This window comes from Vanellus vanellus, assembly GCF_965231255.1.
Source record: "Vanellus vanellus genome assembly, chromosome: 8".
Lineage (NCBI taxonomy): Eukaryota > Metazoa > Chordata > Aves > Charadriiformes > Charadriidae > Vanellus > Vanellus vanellus.
In genome coordinates this window covers 10,760,466-10,781,155 of record NC_138913.1, presented here as the reverse complement: position 1 = coordinate 10,781,155, position 20,690 = coordinate 10,760,466, and the positions used below count along the sequence as shown (strand labels likewise).

At 39.7% G+C, this 20,690-nt stretch overlaps 1 protein-coding gene across 1 annotated transcript in view; it reads left to right on the top strand.

Moving 5' to 3' along the window:
- The window catches only part of MCF2L2 (MCF.2 cell line derived transforming sequence-like 2), a gene marked incomplete at both ends in the record, with an annotated part of 158,859 nt that overhangs the window by 95,355 nt on the left and 42,814 nt on the right, over nucleotides 1–20,690 (top strand). The window contains 2 exons of the mRNA XM_082486920.1: nucleotides 18,863–18,929; nucleotides 20,096–20,211. Coding sequence (XP_082343046.1) covers nucleotides 18,863–18,929; nucleotides 20,096–20,211 — 183 coding nt within the window. The remainder of the gene's footprint in view (nucleotides 1–18,862; nucleotides 18,930–20,095; nucleotides 20,212–20,690) is intronic.

Sequence of the window (20,690 nt, the reverse complement as noted above, 5' to 3'; positions counted from 1 at the left end):
GCAAACCAAGGTAAGGCTATGAACGTGCCTTCTTTAAAGACACTTTTGCAAAACGTTTGTAGAGAGAAAAACTAGGTTAAGAAAAAGCTCATTCAAATTAAGTTGAAAAGCCACTATAACGCCATGCCTTGGATGGTTTATTGGAAATCTGAGATTTCTCATTGAACGTAAATATGAAACACAAGCCCATTGTGTAGCTTCCATTCTTTCATGTGAGTATGATTGATCTGAATCATTCATGACCTCATCATTGCCTTCATAGAAATTTAACTATTGCATATCACGACAATTAGTGTCTGTTTAACAGTCACTTTACAACCCTTTACAACTTTGTGAAGTGAGGAATTGTTTTCTTTTTACACACAAGAGAGAAAATCTGAGATAGGAATACTGTTGTCAAGGGCACCCAGCAGAAGTAGAGCAAGGGTAAAATCTGAGGAGTTAACAATCCCGCTGAAGGATGTGTTGCTTTGTAATACAGGTTTTGTTTGGGGAAACTTCAAGGCCTAAGGAGTTTTTCACTTGATCTCTCCTTTCTCCCGTTGTATGTCTTAATATGACTGAGCACTTTAGCAGCCTTCCCAGATTTCTCTTTGTCTGTTGGATTCTGCAGTAAGACAAAATAGAATTCCTTACAATTGGCAGTTCACCCTAGCAGGAAATATTTGTAGATCATTGTGTAAATTTGGCATGTTATCTAAGCAGTGTTTAAATAACAGTAGAAATAACCTTATAAGCAAAGCACCATTAATTTTTCTTACCAAAATGATAATTGCCCATTTCATCCCTAGTTTACAAGTGTGGTTTATTCTTCATTCTTCTTTTTAGGTGTCATCACATTCGAGCATTTAATCAGTGTTAAAACGGTCCCTTTCAGAATGAGAAATTCTCAATGATAGATATTTAAAAAAATCCAGAGCACCAATTTCTTGGCTGGTAATACCAGTTTTTCCTGGTTTCATTTTCAGTCGAAATTGGTAAACCAGAGCAGCTGGATTCTTCCTTCCACAAGTAACTGTAAAAAAAAAAAAGCAAACAACCCAAACAAACATGATTCACTTATGCTTCAACCAAATATGACTATAAGCACGCAATTTTAGCTTAATATTTTTAATGTGTAGGAGGTAAGCTTGCTAAATACAATGATGAAAAAGTCTCAACTTGCAGACAAGGTCAAATGCTCTGAAGACATTTAAAAATTAAAACCATTTTTGTTTTCTGTGTAATCTGTGTCTTGATAATGTGGTTTCCAGAAAATACAGCTTCAAAGAGTCACATTTCCAAAATCAGAAGATACCTTTAAAATTTAAGGTGTGTGTATGGGGAAACATGGTTCAGACATAGTTACAAGATTCTAAGAACTAATTCTAAGAACTAGGTCCATAGAAATCAAAGTCAGAAGTATTTAAACTACTGAACAAAAGTGAATGCTTCTAATCAGCTCTACAAATGGACTTAGTTTGCTGTGACTGAGTTTGTCTTACACTTGGGCCCACTTCTCTCCTGTAAATGACATCTGCTCAAAGGATCAACATCCTTTCATTTGTGCTCACTAATTTCCCATCTTGGTTGATCTGAATTTTCCACAATTTAAGAGAGGCATCTCTGTCAGTGAAGTAAGCAGACTTCATACTGACTTCTGACCTGAAATTACAGCAGGAGAGATTCTATCTGCGTCACTTCAGGGATTTTATTTTCCAGTAATAAAAAACGGACTTACTGTCTTCTCTCTCTTTCCTTTTTTTTTTTTTAAACCCAAATCCTGTTAGAGTCAGATCCTCTGTTGACATACAAACTTACTCTAAATAAAGCTCCACCTCTTCATTTTACCCAGTAATGTTGTTGGGGAGTTTTCTTACAACACCACCCATCTCCAAGCTGGAGACTTCAGGCCCTATTTCAGCATAAATAATGAGTTGATAAGATTCAACAGAACATGGAGAAATACCTAGATGTTTCAGTTTTGTAGGATGAATTGCAACTCCTACAGACTTGTGTTAAGCTGCTCTGCTGTATTGTTTCCAACTGTTGGTACAAGCAACGTACTTTTAGCTATTCTTGCCCAGTGGGAGAGGAAGGCAGGAGGGAATTTCCCTAAAGCCTTTTGTTTCTAGAAAAGACAAAGTAACATAGAAGCCTGCTTATCAATGAAGTATTTTTACAAGGAGGTTGGGATCAGAGATCTGTCATTTAATGCTTCTGAGCCTTTGAGTCTATGTGGAGCCACAACGAAATCGCACAGTGCTCTCAGAGGGGTCGTGATAGGTGCCTCTGGCCCAACTGCTGCCTTCTGCATCTCGTAGACCCATTCCAACAGGATGCACTAGCACACTCAAATGGCATCTGTGTGTCCTAACTGTTGTGCTGTCCAGAGCAGCCCAGTATACAGACTCTGGGCACAAGATTCATGAGAGGACGTATTTAATCAATAGAAAGACGATTTTTAAATCCGGAAGTGCAGTTCTGTTTGACAAGCCAAACAAGCACCCTCCATTCAAAAACTGTAATTTTGGGCTCTCATTGCCTTTACGTTCAGGTGGCCTTTGTAGATCTCTTGTTATATCATATTCTAACTGACAATCTTTTAGTTTGCATTTTCAAATCTTTCTGTGTATCCAGGAGATGTTTCTTTTATGAGAAATCTGATGGCCTTTCATAATCATATGACTGAGCTTAGACTGCAAGTACAAAATAGTTGGGCATTTCTGATAAAATCACAAGGAGGGGAGGGCAACCCTTTCTAGTTCATTTACACAAAAGGCTGCAGGCAGCCTGTATAGATGTTATTGTAGCAAACGGACTACAGTTCATGGAGTCCTAACTGCTGCACTCCTCAGTATCTTATGTACATTAACTACATTAATTTTGCAATTTATGTTCAAATGTTATTATGGGGAGATGATTTGGTCAGATGTTCTGTGGTATCATTTTATGAAAGCAAGTCTGATTCATGCGTCTATTCTGATGACAGTTTCACAATCAGTCTAAGCTCATTTAAGGCTGCTGCAGCTGTCCTTTCTTCCTCTTTCTCTCCACACACCCACCCCATGCAGTCCCTTTGTATCCCTTGTATAGGGCTAGCAACTGCGCAGCTATTATGACTTTTTGTCTCTTTGTGAGGTTAGTTTTGAGTTGGGTCAACTCATCTTGAACACCAGTTTGTCTAAGTGTCCCTGCTGGTGCACAATCACTGTCAAATGCAATGGAGGGGAGAAGGCAGGATGGAGTGACTGGGAGCATGCAAAGGCACACATTTTTTCCTTCATAGTTATGGAGTGGGTAAATTGATGAAGAAACTTCATCCAAAGAGTTGATATTGATCCTCATCAGATATGAAACTGAATTTCCTGTACATTTGGAATATTTTCTGGTTGATTGGTTTTAGATCTGATTCACCCATAATTTTTCTAGTCCACCTTGCAACAAGGGCTGGGAGACCTCGTTAGTCAATGTTAGTGCTTCCTTTTGAAAACACAAAAGTATGACATCTGTTCCCGAACTTTTTGACCACAGCTTAACTCCTTTCATGAGGTGATGCCCCAGATCTTGCACATAGTATTGTTATCAATGGGTTGTCAATGTGGCCTTGACAGTGATCACTTACAAGCACAGCATCATGTATATCGAAGCGATAGATGTGCAGTGGCAGTGGCAGGAGTTACAGTAGTGTTACTTGTGCCTAATTTTCATTCATGTCTGTTACTACTGAATAATAAGCTGGAAAATTGCAAGGCATCAATGGTTTTGTACTCAAGTATGGCATGTCAGATAAGCAGAGTAGTCCCGGCTTTCTGAATTAAATTCTCATGAGACTGTAAGCTCTCCTAGAGCTTATACTCAGAATTAACTTCATGAATGACCAGCTCTAGAGTTTGGAGTCTGAGGTACCATTTATTGGACTTGAATGAAAGAGAGTCAAGTTTAAGAATATGGGATGGCCCAAACTATCATGTATGCATGGAGCACTTCTGTATACATGCAAAATAGTCTCCAAGCATGTACACAGTCCAAACTCATTGCTTATCCTCTGAATATGCACATAAAGTTTGCTTTACATGCTGAGGAATTCTGTGGAGCATCTGGCATCACTTCTGTACACCAGCAGCCAGTTGTCACTTTGCAAACTCACATTCTGGAGTGTGCAACCTGCAGGTCTGTGCCTGAAGGTGTTTGGTGTTTATACCCTTAAATGACAGGTTCCGACTGCAGATTTGGATATGATTTAAATTTAAGAGTCCTTTAATTTCAATGTATCTTAATATCTGGGTCAGGCTTACCCTCAGTGTTATTGATCTAACAAGGGCTGGGGAGCTTCATAAATCAGTCTGTGCATCACTCCGAACATGAGAATAACTAAGTATATCACTGAATCATCAGGCTGCGTGGGTAGAACAGGATAGCACTTCTGCCCTGGGTAAAGAATTAGAAGCTATTTTCAGAATGAGAATATTGTGCCAGAGCTCTATTCTAAATCAGCAATAGCAAAGTTGCACTGACATTAGGTCTGGGAATTGCTAAATTTAGGTGTGGATTGGTGTCAAAAATACTACTAGCTGAGGGGGTGCTGCTAAAAGCTTTGGTGTCCAAGTGCTTGTTGTAATCATCAGAGCTGCATATGGCAGGAGAGAGAGGAACTAAGATCCCTGATTTTATTAGCTGTTGGCCAAAGACACAGAGCTTCCACAGGAGGCAGAGATAAATCATAGAATCATAGAATGGTTTGGCTTGGAATAGACCTGAAGAACATCTAGTCCAACCCCTTACCCCCACCATGGGCAGGGACATCTTTCACTAGATCAGGTTGCTCAAAAGCCCTGCCTAACCTGGCTTTGAAAACTTCTAATGATGGGGCAGCCACAACTCCTCTGGGCAACCTGTTCCAGTGTCTCACGACCCTCATCATAAAAAATGTATTCCTTTCGTCCATTTTATATTGGACCCTCTTTCAATTTAAAACTGTTGCCCCTTACCCTGTCACTACAGGCCTTGGTAAATGTCTCATTCTTGTAAGCCCCCTTTATATTTTGAAAGGTCATAATAAGGTCTCCCCAGAGCCTACTCTTGTCAAGACTGAATAACCCCAAAGGGGGAATTAGTTTCCTCTTTTATATGGCGTAAGTAAGATCCATTGCAAAGGCTTCCAAACAGTGTGTAAATGCAGGATGTAACACATTTTATAACATAATATAATATAATATAATATAATATAATATAATATAATATAATAAATATAATATAATATATATATACTTCTATTACAATTGAGATAAGGGGATTTTGGTGGAAGGTGTTACAGTAGAACTCCCAACAGCGTGTCTTTCCAGTCCAATTTCCAGACTCATGAAAACTTGCAGCTGGTAGAGGGGAAGAACTTGGAGGCCATAGTTTAAAAGAGAAACTGCTTCCTTCTTGACTTTATTGTTAGGCATAGAGAACTGGTTGCTTTCACCAGACTTAATGAAAGAGCAGTCAGCAGGAGAAATTTCAAGCAACCACTAGCCATTTCTTGTTTGACATCATCTCTTTCAACCTTTACAATATCTTTGTTTTCAGAGAAGTTTCCCTGTTGGGCAGATTGGCTCCAGCACTTACAAGTCTAATTACAGCCTAAAGGGTTGGGAAGATCTTTGAAGTGAAATGTATGCTGCCATGTAGGGAGATCTTGCTGCTGATAGAAATGTGTGAAGAATAGCAAGAGGAGATGTATTTCTACTATAGATCCAAATAGTTCTGGGAACTGGGAAAATTATTATGAACAGGAGAAAAAAAAAATCTTATTGTTACAATACAGTGGTTTACTGAGCATTCTGGAGGCTTCCTGAAGTCCTTGTGTCCTTGCTCCCAATGAGTTGGAGAGGCAGAGAAAAGCTGAAATAAACACTCTCAATATTCACATGCTTTATTACAAAATTTGCACTTAATCAAGTATCAAAGAGGAATAAGCAGCCACTTCTGCTATTATCTCTCATACCTGCTTGCTATTGGATACTAAGGTTATTTTAATACTCTTCAGAAATTCCAGGAATTCCTCAACTTGTTTTCTGTGCTGTTGTTCTGCTGCCTGCTGGCTCTGGGCAGGCTCCTGGAATGCAGCTGGCCACATGCACATACTGGATGGTTGGTTTGTTTTAGGCACACGGGGAGATTAGGATCAGCAGTATCTTCCTTCTTGCCCTGGTCACAGGAATGTGTGTGCTCCACTTGAAAAGCATTGGAAACTTCAGCAAGCACAGAGTCAATGGGTAGCAATCTGCATCATCTCTTGGATGGCTACTTGCTGTGCCTATCCAGGACTTTAGTAAAGTTCTGCTCCCTCCAATCCCCTGACCCATCTCAGGGTTTATAGAGCATATGCAAATAAAGGCTGCTTTGTGTTTGTCTAGGACTGGATGCATCTTTTCAGAAGAAGCGCCTGTGGGCCTGAAGGCTTCTGTGTTTGTTTCTCCCCTAACTGTAGCTATATCACCTCTCCATAAAAACCTTGCTTTGCTCTGACAGAGGGCTGATAGTCCTTGGCCTTTCTGTATTTGGCTGAGGGACACCCAGAGATCCCAGGTAGCATAGGCACAAGCCAAGGAGCAGAGCATGTTGTTCAGCCCTGTTATCACTGCCGAGCTGATGGATGGGGAAAGACGAGAGGCACCGGTATGATTTTATACCACCTCAGTTCAGATGGCGCTGCTTCCTGGTTAAAGGGCAGGACGGTGACAGGCTCCAGGCTAAGAAACCACTGAAACAAACTAGGAGCAATCACACCTCTCGGGGTGTAAAATTCTTCAGAGAGAGCTACCAACGCATACCTGTCTTCCCCATACTTGTTCGCACCAGTTCTAGTGAAATATGTTTTTAAACTGGTCTGAAGTTAAAAACATGCAGCTCCTGTATGTCAATTAGCTCATGAAGGAGTGCTGAGCACTTCACATTGTCATTTACAGCAGCACAAAGAGCACAAAGAGTCATGTTGCCCAATCAGGATGTCAGTGACTTGCACCCACACTGGGGTGATCTAAATAATTGCATGGTTTGCAGGACAGTAGCAGACAGGACATAGCAGATAGGAGATCACTCAGTCCTGTGTCGCTGGTGATGCAATGGAGCAGTGATTTATCAATTGCACTGTTCAGTAAATCACCGCTGACTTCACTTCCTGCATTTAACACTGCGCTCGTTAACTGGATATATAATAACTGGGTTTGGAAGATTTGTGACATATTTATGTTTAGAATGCTGTATTTACTTCTGAAAATTCACTTACATTTTTTCATCCAGCAGGAACCTTCTTTCCTCACATGGGCCTAAACAGGAATTCTGTTCTATGTAGTATCACTTGTCTGTCAAGCAGAGCCTCTGCAGACTCTGCAAAGGTCCTGTGCATATCCAGATTATTCTATACATCTTTTTTGTAGCCTCTAGTTTGAAGACACTGATGCTTTATTTGCATTTCTAGTTATTGCAAACCTGTCTTCAAATGTTCTCTGATTGATAGCCGTGTTGGACAAACTAGTATGGGCAATCTTGCCTTTATGGTGTCTGACCTGAATTGGAGCTAAGTAACGTGGCAGTGAGCATGCTATTCTCATTAAAAATGCATAGGTTCTGCTTGTCTGTGCTGGCTCCCGCGCTAGGGCTCTCAGGCCAGACCCAGACTTACTGCGTGGGTAGAGGACGCCAAGAACTCTGTAATAGCTGGGACTGGTGCGGCGTGCTCTTACCTCTTCCAGTCACCATTGCAACTGCACCCAGCCCCAATTCTAACCACAAACACTGAAGTGGCAAAATAGACATTTCCCACTTAGGCAAGGCTCGTGTAAGACCTGTGACAGCCACTGAGACTGGTAAACCAAGCTTCCTATTCTTCTAGGGGAAAAACGTGGAGGAATGGCAGCCCTGGTTGAGCCCAGAAATCTGGCTCTCCCATTGTATTATCTCAGACATTGGCCATTAGCAGCTGCTTAGAGAAAAAAGCAAGAAACAGGGGTAATACTGTTACCCAAATACTGGGTAATATCTTCCCATTTTTTTTTCAATCTGCAATTGTGAGAGTTTTCTGTGAAGTGGCCCTATGAACACATTCTCCAGCTGATATCTGTCCTACAATTCTCTAAAGCTTCTTTTGAAGTTTGGAATATCTTCCAACAGACAGCGTCTCTCCCCCTTTCTCTAAGTTTATCATTAAGTTCTGCAAGTTGCGTTCCAGAGACGTAATAGAGAGGGTTGTCCAAAGTATGGCTTAGTAAATGGGTGTGGATGTTGCTGAGAGCTGTGATTCCCAGTCATTGCTGGGTGGAGTGTGGTAGCTGCAGATGATCCTTACCTAAGTATGATTCTTACCTGCTCCTCTGCCCCAGGTTATCGCTGCGGAGTACGCGTGACACACACACACACAAAAAGGATGTGTTTGCTCCTCAGCCATGGCAGTTCACAACTTACTGATGTAAACGTGCCAAGAAGAGATTAAGTAAAGCAGAATATGTGTTCCAGGTGCTCCCATGAACTCCATTTTAGCTTGTCAGGATTTTCTTTCCCTGTTCCATTCCTATTGTATGTAATCAACACCTGGTTTATTTCCCCCAGGCCCCACAGAATACTGATTCTTGAAGACATTTAAAAGTAGGGTATGTCCAAGAGATCTACCAAAGCTTGGGCAGGAGGACCATGGATTTTAAGTCTCACACAATGCTGCATCCTATTACAGGGAGAAGCAGATTTTGCAGAAGGGAGTTTCCTTAGGGTCACATCTCAGACTGAAATACAAACTTATGCAAGAACTAGCCATCTTCATCAAATCCATCCCCTCCCTTTCAGGTGCAACATGCACTTCTCTGGTCTGCCCTCTCTGACATAAATTCAGGGCTGTCTGTAAAATCAACTATTATTCATTTTAATAATAAAACTACTTTCTCATTCTACCCAAATGGCCTTCCAAAGTCTTGCAGGACAAAGCTGTCAAGAGCAGATCTGCTACAAGAATCAAAACCACCGGAGCTCTTCTCTTCCTCCAGCAGCGGACACTTCAGGATAGTATTTGTGTTGCCATTGGCATGAAGTGAACAATAGTTTTGTGGTCATCTTCTCTATCCCAATCCAAAATGGCTCTGCATGGCACGAAAGGTCCTTGCAGGGACAGGATAGGGACAAGTGAGTACCACGGGTGTGAGAGATGTTAGTTGCACCACCTAACGGAGGTGCTCTGGAGTAAAATAAGAGATTAGGATGGTGTGAGAATCTGTGCAGAGCAGAGTCACATGGGCCTAAATCCTTCCCTGTCACACCAGCTCAGCAAGGATACCCACTTGAGATTACACAGAATTTTGGAGGGAGGCTGTGGGCATTTTTTAGGTTTACTTAGAGCCTGGCCTCTAGTAGTCAACATGAATTCGCAGTATAAATAGTTCCCATTAAGCTTCCTGTAACCTACTTTTGGATTTGGGGTTTTTTTGGTCTTTTTTGTTTGACAGTTTTGGGGGTTTACCACTAGAACTTTTGCTTGTATTAAAGAAGCCCTTTATCAAATATCATGCTTTGCCACTCTGTGTGGGAAAGTCCACAGCACTGTCAGCCTTTATCAGATTTCTTGATCAATGAGGTCAACTGGTATTTGGATATCATTATACTGAGTTTGCAAAGGAATGGAAAAAATATACTGCATGTAAACAGAAAGTAGTCTGTGTCTTGAAAGTCAGGTTGAGCATAGGAGAAAGCTATTAAATAGTTTTTGCAAAAGTCAGAAACTGTTAAATATCTAGACATCTTTTACCTGCTCTATTTCCAAATTTTAAGAAAAAAGCATCCAGGAAGGAAATAGCTTCCAGGCCACCAGGACCCTGTGAATTTCCCACAATGGCAGGACATGCAAAATCTAGATAGTTTTATTTTAGAGGTCTTATCTTTTGAATATAATCTGTGACCGTATGTTCTAGTCCTTATTTAACATGAGCACACTAATATTCTTAATTTAATTTTTATACATACAGGTATATATTTTGTATTTTCATATTTTAAAAAGCAGTGAGCTTCCTTTGTTGGCTGGTCAACTTGAGTGCCCGTAATGACTTCAGTTTAGCAGATCAAATCCATTCTCAGGCAAGTGTAGTGAAGAATTCTTTCTTTCTCTCCTGTCCTCACTTTAATTTCTTTATACAATATACTTTGCTATAGTAAATGAAAGATCCAGCTGTACTAGATCTGCCTTGCCCTAAGAAATCAGAAGGCTTGCTTTTGATTGGATAATATTTCTAAGGAAGAATACTGGAATGTGGGTCGTTAAGTTAATTCTGTGGACTATAGGTAAACACTCATAATCTCAAGCAAGAAAACAATGCTAAGAAATTACACGGAAGTCTCCGTGGCATGTGAGCAGCGTGTTAACCTGAAATGTCTCAGTTTGTCATGGTTTAGGCACACAGATATTTTACAAGCATGTGTGCATCAAGTAGCTTGTACAGATAACAATCTGCTAGCAACCTAATACAATCTACTAAAATATGGCCTAATACTAATGCCACTTAGCAGTTACATTAGTAGCAAATTTGATCTATAGATTATTCATCTGTTTTTAGCTAATTGATTACTCAATGCTGAGATATCATGGAGCTAAATATATCTTTAGCATCAAATAGAAATGGTGCAGCTGCAAGGTTAAAAGACCAAAATCACATGGTGGGCCCGATGAGTAGTTCACAAATATGGGTAGTTGACAAATATTAGCTCTGCTACTTGGCGTGTTATTTTGGCCTACAGTAAGGACCAGTCGGCAGCATCCACATTGTCTGAAGCTGGCTCAGATTTGTGTACAGAGCTGCATCATTTCAGTGTAGATGCACAGCTGAGTTGAGATGAGAAACAACACTTGCTTGACTTTTAGTCCTCTATTCATATTATTCCTCTCTGTAGGTGATTTAATTAATTTGCCTCTCCATTAACAACTATGTTCTGGTTCCTATAATGTAGGTCAACTAATTAAGATATATAAAAATATTTCCCCAAGGTAACTTGTTTTGAGAACAATGAATGTGGGACAATTCCTTATATGTGAAGAGATCAGATCATTTCAGAAGCAGAAAAATATTGTAAATGGTGACTTTGGTGGTGAAGTGTATTTCTAACAAAGATACAGTCCTTCTGCTTAGAAGAACTTTTGTAATAACACGAGCAAATCCATTTGACATTGCAGCAGAATAGGATCATCTAGGCAGGCAATTACAATATCTTCACTAAGGGGCACTAATTTTCAGGTAAGATGGGGAGTACTATCTAAATCCCTTATGCTTCTCAAAGTTAGTTTTTGGGGATTCATTTGCAGCTGTGAAATGTACTTTAAGAACAATCGTTGTTCGTTCAAGGCATTGCTCTCTTTCTTTTGGGGGAAAAAAAAGGAATATGTGTCAAAGAAATCAGAAATGTTTTCTGTATCAACTAACAAATATAAAGTTCAATTCAAATAAATGTTCTTCTGTACAGAATGATCTTTTATTCCACTGTAGGAGGTAAAGTACAGCAACTGACTCATTACTTAAATTTCACTTGAGCTGTTGCACAATCTCAGCTGAGAATACTTTTCAACTGGGAAAGGCACTTTTAGTGCTGTGAGAAATTAAACAAAATTCCTCTTAAAAAAATTATGTAGGTGGAATGGAAGTTTCCTCTATGCAGCAGCTGACGTGCTGTCATTTCTTTTAATTCCATAGCACAGAGATCATTTTGAGATTTTAAGAATAGACCAATCAGAATTTCTTGTAGCCATTTCTAATTCAGAATCAGATGCCCTATTTATTGCTGATTCTATTTCCACCAGCCCAGTGAGATTTTCACCATTTACTACCTATAAAGGAGATACCATTGCAAAAAAATATAATTTTGTTATTTTTTTTTTACATTCAGAAACAGAAATCTGACAAGACTTAAAACTAGCCAGAGTGCTGGGCCAAGAAGGTCTTTACCACTGTGCTCATTTTTGCCAGCCAGTAAATTTTTCACTCTTACTTTTCTTAAGTCCAACTCCGTCCAATATTGATGTTTATTCTAAGTGTATGTATCCGTTGCACTGCACATAGTTCTCTTCAGTCCTTTCTCTTGTTTTTGAAGTCTCAGGTATTTAAAAAGCCAGTATTTTCAATTTAAGTAAACCTCTATCTAAATTAGATGTATTTATAAAAGTGATGTTTATTTTATTTTTATTAATTTAATAAATTCCACTGAGTATTTTGCTTTTGCACACTGGTTGTTCTGCTGTTTCAGCTGCTACAAATGTTAAATTTTCATCTTCTGGGCTCCATGCATTTTTGCAAGACAGATATGGAATACTCTTTCATGAGTGCTGCTTTTGCTGGCTCTGCATCAGCCATGCAGACAGGTTTTCTGCAGCACAATAATTTTGGAGGACCAGTTATGATTTATGGGTTGGGTTTTTTTTCAGAAGACCTCACTGGTTTAATTCTATTGTATGGCTCCAATTCCAACGGATAAAGTAGAAATAGCTTTCCTGTTACTTCTCCTTTCTTATCATCCTTATTGTGCTGGCACTGCAGTGCCTCTCAAAGCTTGGAGTGGTGGAAACTGGCTCAATGTGTGAGATCTTAGCAGTGCTGCAGGGCCACAGGGTGTCACGGTTGCCAAAGCAAGAATTATCTGCCCAAAAGAAACTGATGGGAAATCACACCTGTGGGAAGTGTGGTCTTAGTGTGACAAAGGCGATAATGTTTTGTTAGAAATCCAGATCAATAATTTAAATAAACGTGAGCTAGTTCATGCCTTTTAACTGTTTCCTGTAACAAGAAGTTTCTTTTGCTGGAGGAACATCTCACAACATCACATCAGTGGACCTGTGTGTGATCTTTCCCTGCCGCAGCCACCTCCTAATTCTGCCAAGTTATGGTAGCAGCAAAGGCCGTGCCACACAGAGAGCTTCGCCAGGTCAGTGCTGGCTGAGCCCTCTCTGCCAGGACACATAGTAAACGCCCTCCACAGAGGGAAAGCTGGCTGTGCTCTCCCGAGCAGTGTTTCATGTCACTATTTTGACACCAGGAAAGCTAGTGGATCAGGTATTATTGGGACCAGAATATTCTGCCTTTGGAACTCTTCTAATTTGGTGAGTTTGTTTCATTGGGGAAGAAGCAAGTATACTCCAGTGTAATAAAGGTTTACTGGCAAGAAGGATGGCTACAGATAGGGTCTTAGGGATTTCTCAGACTCCATGGCAATCTTAGACCTTCAGGTCAGATGCCGAATCCTTCACCATCCGTGCTGAGATGGCCTGCTTACTTGGGAATGACACTGGTGAGGAACTATCCTGTGTGAGCTATCCATAAACTCCCACCAACTCAGAGTTTTGTTGTCTTTGGACTGCTGCCATCCAAACCACGCATTCTTGTAAAACGTCTCTGAAATGAAGGAACAATGGAGTATGGAAGATCTCCTCCCGCCCTTTACCTCACACATCCCAGTTACAACTGTTTTTTTCTCCACTTTCCAGTCATGAAGGGGAGTGTTTGGGTCTTTCCTGTCATCACAAGTCCAAAGTTGAGGCTGCAAGCTGCTTCTATTCTGAAATTACTTCTGAATCCTCTCAGACACAGCAAGCTGCAACAAGCCCATTCAGAGGACGCAGGTTCTTATGCTTACTGGCCAAACAGTCCCTTAGCACCAAGGGCAAGATTTCAAGTGGTCCCTCCTGGCTCCATCTCCTGTTTTCATGTTTCTCTGCAAAGGGGAAAGAAAATACAAAAGCAGGTGGGGTGGCAGATGTATCAGTGCTGCGTCTTCTGCTGCCTCCAAAGGAGCAGTCTGCCGATTGAGGCCAGCAAGCAGTGTGGGTGGCAGCACTGGAGGCTGGAGAAAGCCCTTGGAAGCTGGTAGAAACCTGCATGAAACTTTGCTATGTAGTTTGGATGTGGACACATTAAAAAAGAGAGAGACTGAAGCAGCTGTGAGTTAAGTTTAAAACGCTAGACAAAGTAAGGGCCCGTATCTCTGGTCTGCCATTGATTAACTTATATTCTTCATTTTTCTGATACGCTTTTTCATTCCTTCATTGCTTCACCTTTTGTTTAATTTCTGATATTATTGGTAGAAGCATTGGGGTGAACCCTGGTACTTTCTTCTTAGCAGTTAGAAAGACAATGGATTAGCTGTATTTGTCTTAATTTCTTATCTACAGTCCAATGCCCTTTCTCTTCAGAAACAATGTATGTTTGCATCTGCAATATTAGCTTTTTTCAAGTGTTGGACAACGTAAAGAGGACTTACAATGTAGCTGGTCACCAGAAATGACTTATAAACTCGTCATGCTTGTTGAGACCATACAAGGTAAAAAGGGAGTCTGAAGAACTGCCTGTGACAATAGTCCTGTCCATTGCTGCATCATTTTTTCCTTAAACATGATACTCGCAGGAGGTACGTGCCCCATGATGTCCTGGAAGAGACGAACATTTCACATTTCACCCCTTGTGGCTTGATGTAAATCAGATGATGTCACTACCAGTTTTCTAGGCCGTTAGACTATCTCAAATGCCATTAAATCCCTTGTGCCATATAGTGAGCTCTCTACTTCACCATTTACCAACCTTGCGTGCTCACACAGTGAGTGTAAAAGTGTCTCCTTTATACCCTCTCAATGCTTTTCCCTGCAGCAGCAAGAGACACTTATGTAGCTCTTTAATTTACTGTTCTTAAATTGCATTTTTGTCAGAGCAATTCTAAGGTCTGCGGAAGGCCCTTGACCTTTATATAGTTAACAGTTTGACAAGAGAGTGATTCATGTGCAACAGCCTTTAATGTTTGAGATTTTGCTGCTGTGGATATTATTTGGAGAGCAATTCGGATAAGTTAGTTTGGGAGCACTGGAGCTAAGGAACACTCTTTACTGATGGGTTTGTGCTGAGTGTTCCCAGTGGTTGCTGTAGCACCAATCCTATTAGAGAAAGAAATACAGAACAACACTTTCAGAAGAATAGTGTTGTAATCCTGTGAAATAACATCTGGACACTGCGAGATGGGCACAGATAGAGAGACGGATGGATTATATCATGCGACATTTTCAACCGGTGGCAGCCTTGGGAATAGAATTTGCACCCACCAGCTCTTTGCAGAAGCATGAGAGGCATTCTGCTTTGGGGACAGTGGGAGGCTTAAACGTACAGCTCCTGTGTTCCAAGTAGGAAATCCCAGAGATGTACTTGGCCAGGGGTACTAAGAGGCAAATGTACAAACAGCTCTAGAGCACGTGTGCTGAGTCTGCCAGAATGCTGGATGTTTGGTCAACTTTCTCTTTTTTCATGTGGACACAATTTGTGGTTGGAAGAAGACTACAGTTAAAAACAAACAATAACAACAGCAAAAAAAACACCAAAAAAAACCCCCGAGAAGTGAAAGTGTTATTTAGGCAGCAAATCCTGCTGTCTCACTGTGGAGAAGTATTGGAAAATGATTACCCTCTATGTACAGACTCATGGTTTAGAGATGTGAAGCTCTTGAACTCTAGCCTGGAGCTGAAGGAATACCATCATGATTTTGTCTCTGTTTCATTGTCATTGAAACTGAGACAATAAAATGGCTAATGCCATCTTTGCAAGGAGTCAAAGGGTGAGTTAGAGAAGTTTTTCATAACACTTGAAAAGCTAAAGCATTTACTCTTAGTATAAATATACATATAGAATGAAGCTAAATAATATCCTAAAGGCCACTGTTCTACTTATTGGATTACTTTGAGTTGTACTTTTGACAGGCACTACACTGTTGTTTGTTTATGACAGTTTCTAGGAAACCTATGGACTAATAATTTGCTTTTCAGGTGTAATTGTCAGCTAAGTGTTCAGTTTGCTTCAGAGTCAGTCCTGATGTAATCTGTTAGGTAACAGACTAAATAACATCTCAAAGATCTATGTCTTGTTTGCAGGTAAATAAGCATCTTTTAACCATAAGAACTTAAAATTAAAGATTAATTCAAAACTTAAACCCATTAAGTTTCTCTAACGATTTTGTCACACCTGCTTTGTTATGTTTTTTTAAACAGTGCAGTAACTCTTTGGCAAAGTGAATCATGAATTCACTTCATAAAGAGAAGCATTAAATAAACCTCATGAAGTTCCAACTGCTGCAACATGAAATTTTAGGTCTTCTGGATCTGGAGAACAGAAATAAAAACCAGAATTCGACATTTCCTGAAAACAAATTTAGGTTAGAGCTGAAGTTAAAGATGATATTTCAAAACTTAAGACTGATGGAACAACATTTTCAAACAGTGTCAAACCTGTTATCTTATTTATGAAGTAAGTGCGGAGCAGTAGTTCTTAGCTCTACTAAGGGAACCAAGAATATATCCATCCTTTGGCTCTGAAGAGTGCTAAAAGCTAAAATGCTTCTGTGTGTCATTGCAAAGACCATAGCTGTGTGCACAGGTACGATGTATGCACAGTTGCTATGGCCACACTGTCGTGCCAATGAAGTTTGCATAGGAAATTATACTTGTACGTGTCTGTTTTATAGTATCTACTATTAGCTGCCTATCTGGACAGCTGAATCTCCAATTTTCTCTACTAAAGCTGATAGCCAGAGTGACAAATGTAATTTGAACTACTTAGTTTGAAGTAGACAGTGACCGTCAAACACCTGTCTGATTCAACAAGTATCTGCCACTAGAGTTTGTGTTTTAGCTTGATAACCATTAGAGGCTTCAGCTTGATGAAGTATGATAGTTCAGTTTGATAGGCAACCTAAGCTTTTGACTCCAGAAGCACGTTGTGCATTGTCCTCATGATTTCTTTTCAGCACTGCAAGTGGTAGTGATGCTAGAACAGTAGCAAGCTGCTTGTCCCCCTTTGTATCTGGTCTCTGCAGTAACTTCAATAGCTGTTAAAAGGAAAGGCATATTTAACCATAAAAGTTTATTTCTTTCAATCAGCTGTAAAAGCAAATGCTAATGTTTGTAAAATAATTATTTGGACAAATGGCCCCTTAGGCCATTGACTGTGCAATTCTCATGAAAGAGCATTGAAGTGGCGCATATATATATATATATATATATATATATATATATATAATGAGGAGAAATCTAGTACTCTGAGCATACTCCAAACATATTTTCCATCTCAGAGGTGTGCAAATTCAGGGAAGTGTGGACAGAGCTCTTACATGGGTTAGAGTCCAACATGGCTTGGCTTTATGAGATCACGCACAGTACTGCAGAATCCCTTTGCACTTGTGTTTGTTCAATAGTATTGCTTAGTCACATAGTATAGGTGGTATAATTTTTTCCTTATTGCTAGATGTGGCTCTTCTGTGCATAAATATCTCAATTTGAGATTAATAAGGAGGTTAGCTAATTGGAGTCCGTACTCGTGGATCGTTCAGGGTACAGCCCTGACCCATTTCCCTGCCTTGTGGTAGACACTCTGCAATTTTGTCTTTACTTAAAGCATTAAGGCAAGATACTTATGAAATTCTAGTTATTTTATAACAAACTTTGAAACATTATGGGTCAGTTGAAGGTAAGGTCCAGTTTTCTCAGTATTTATAGTGTTTCTCAAGCAGTCATCTATAAAGCAGTTAATAGCATATGAAACCAGAGTAAGTGGTGCCCACCTAGTCTGCAAAACTGTATTGCCTTGAAAAAGACTGCATAAATCTGAAGCAAATCAATGAATTTATTTTAGTAACCTAGTAAGGTTTCAGTCAATGCTTTTGCATTTCAAGCAGCCCGAAATGTGAATATTTTACTTTCAAATTCCTGGCCATACCATTTAAAGGAGGCTTTATCAGAAGTGGGTTTGATTTATTAATTTCAAAAAAGACATCCTAAAAAATGTAGAGGATGACAAAATCCCCTTACAGTCAATGTAACAGTGTAAATGTGGTTCATGATATAAAGGGCTAATGGAGTCTGGATGATTACATGACTGTTGTGTGATATGTAAAAAACAGGTAACCAGACATAGTGAGAGCAAACTTCCCAACAGGAGTGATAGAATTCACTTTCCTGTCTTTATAGTTTCCTCTAGAAAGCAGCCTTGAGATGCTTCAAGCTTCTGGCACTAGGCAGCAGAGGAGCAGTTTTCTATATCTCCTCCAATTTCTTGGAGAGCTTTTTACCAAAATACCAGAAATCTATATTTTTGCCAAAAAACATGCTTCCTGTAGCATTTTCTCTGGGGGTTGCCCTCCAGACATACCATGATATTGAGGGATTTAATGCAATGTTATTTTAAAATCTAATTAGTTATTTGTCCGAAAGTGAATTGGTAACATTCATATTTCTGTTAAATAAATCAGGCATCTTCAAGATATGTCTCCAAGTCACCTAGAAGCATTAAACTAGAATTAGAAATGCAAAGTCCAAAATATAGTATAAATATTTTACTCTGATTTACTTTCATGTTTTCAGACTTCTGACATCATCCTGTTGCCTGTTTTTACAATGTATTAAAGAAAGGAAGCCTAATCACGGATTTTGTTTATTGTATAAAAGAAAGCCAAACAGAAATGTAACATAGCCTTGTGAAATATAATCCCCTTTTATTGAGTATTGTTAGTTATTATTAGAAGAGGAAATCTTTTTTGTTTGCCTCCTGAGACATTTTTAATCTTTTTATTCAGATTTGTAGGTATAAAAAGAACAGAGCAACCAAGATGAAGTTGAAGATGAGTTGAAAAAATAATAGTCCAAGGGATGTTTAGGACTTTTAAGCTTATCAACAAGGCACAATATTGAAGTAGGGAGAAAATACATTCGGAGATGTCACAGGAGGGTTTGGTTTTGTGTAGTCAGGGGCATAAACAGGAATGTACAAGAAAAAACATTTTTTCTTTCATGTATGCTTTGTTGAACTGTTGGTAAACACTATAACTTTCCACCTTTCTTCTTTTTTAGCCACATAATCAATGAGCTGATAGAAACAGAACGGGTTTATGTAGAAGAACTTCAAAGTATAATAGAGGTAAGAAATTCTTCTGTAATGACTTCTGGTGCTTAACCTCTAAGTCATCCCTGCGGATGCACATCCTTCATGGGCTGAGGACTCCCACCTCCCACCTAGTGTTTAGAGTACACAGGCTGTGGTAGCAAGATAGCTCAGCCTTGGATGGAAAACAAGAAGGATGTTTTGAACATCTTTCCTCAGGGCTTAAAGGAAGAGGCACCTTTTCTGACCCCAGCCCACAGAACGATAAAAGTTGCATGGTTCTCAAAGTTATGGACAGAGGAGTAGTTAATAAAGGGCCTTTTCAAAATATCATCAATAGGCTTCAGAAACAGCACCTTTGATTTCCATGGGGCCAAACACTAAATTTCTCTGAATGTAGGTTTGGAAAATGATTGAGAAAAAAGAAGTCTGTGTTCCCCCTCTTGTTTATCGTCCCATGTAGTGTCTGGATACAGAAAAGAGCAGCTTACACTGCAAGTACAACTCTTGAGTTTTTGAGACTCATAGGATGCCAGCATACTCTGTGTGTGTGGTGTCTGAGGTCTCCAGTCTGTAGGAGGATGGGGGCTGAGTAAGGCTCAATCATGCTAGTATTTGGGTGGGACTTGAAGGACTGGGTAGTTTCTTTTTACAACCATGTGGTTGCTTCTTTATTGGATTTGATCTGTGGGAGCTGACAGCTCTTATAATCTACATATTACACTTGAGTTTAAAATCTGCGCTCAGAATGTTCTTCTCTCAAAGGTTTTATTGAAGAAACACAACCCAGTATCTACAAGAAACAACCAAATAATCAAGCCAAACACCACAGTTCAAGAAACAAACCCAAACTAACCCTTTTGCAGTGAAGCAGTGTAGCAGAAAGATATGTGTCTATCAAATTTAGCAGTTTCCATCCCTACACAACCAAAATGGCTTTTGAATCCTAGGGACGTCATTTCATCTTGTTTGTTAATCCAGTAATCTGTCCATTTGTAGTTAAAAATGTGTTTGCTCAGTTATCAGGGGTAAAAGCTCTGGGGAAAATTAGAAACATCAGAAATTCATGGGAGCAACAAAGAAGCTGGCATAGGAGAATCTCTGTTGACAACAAAAAGGCTTTGGGGCTTTTCAGTGTCTCAGACACAGTACTTATTCCCTGGTAAAAACAGCCTGGTTTTATTTTCTACTCTTCTCTTCAGGGGTACGCTTCAGAAATGGACAATCCCAATTTACTACATCTGATTCCATCTGCACTCCAGAACAAGAAGGAAATTCTTTTTGGGAACCTCCCAGAAATCTACGAATTCCACAACAGGCATGTGGGAACTGGTGGTTGTCCTGTGCCCTTGGGTGCTACTGTCATTTCTACTCCCTTTATGTGGGGTGCTTTGTCATACTCACACATAGGCAGGCAGGAAAAGTCATCCTCAGTTTGCCTCTGCGTGTGTCCTGTAAAACCCATGCATGGAGAACACCTCTGAAATAATCTATTAAATCTTTTTTTTTTTTTTTTTTGGTGAAAGTTTATACCCTTTTGTGCATTTACTAGGGATTTCCCCTGGCATTATTCATTTTGAATGTCCCTTGTGGTGAGTGTTTTACCACCTCCCTTGGTACACTAGTAGATGTCACAAGACTAAGTCTTGATGTTCTTTCTCTGGCAAAACTCCTCTGTGAGGAAATTTTCTTAGTGTTCAGCTTATTTGTCCTGTATTTCTGTTATCACATCAGAAGACATGATATATTCAATAGCAATTTTCTTAAGGAATTTTATCCTTCACATGATCATAAAGC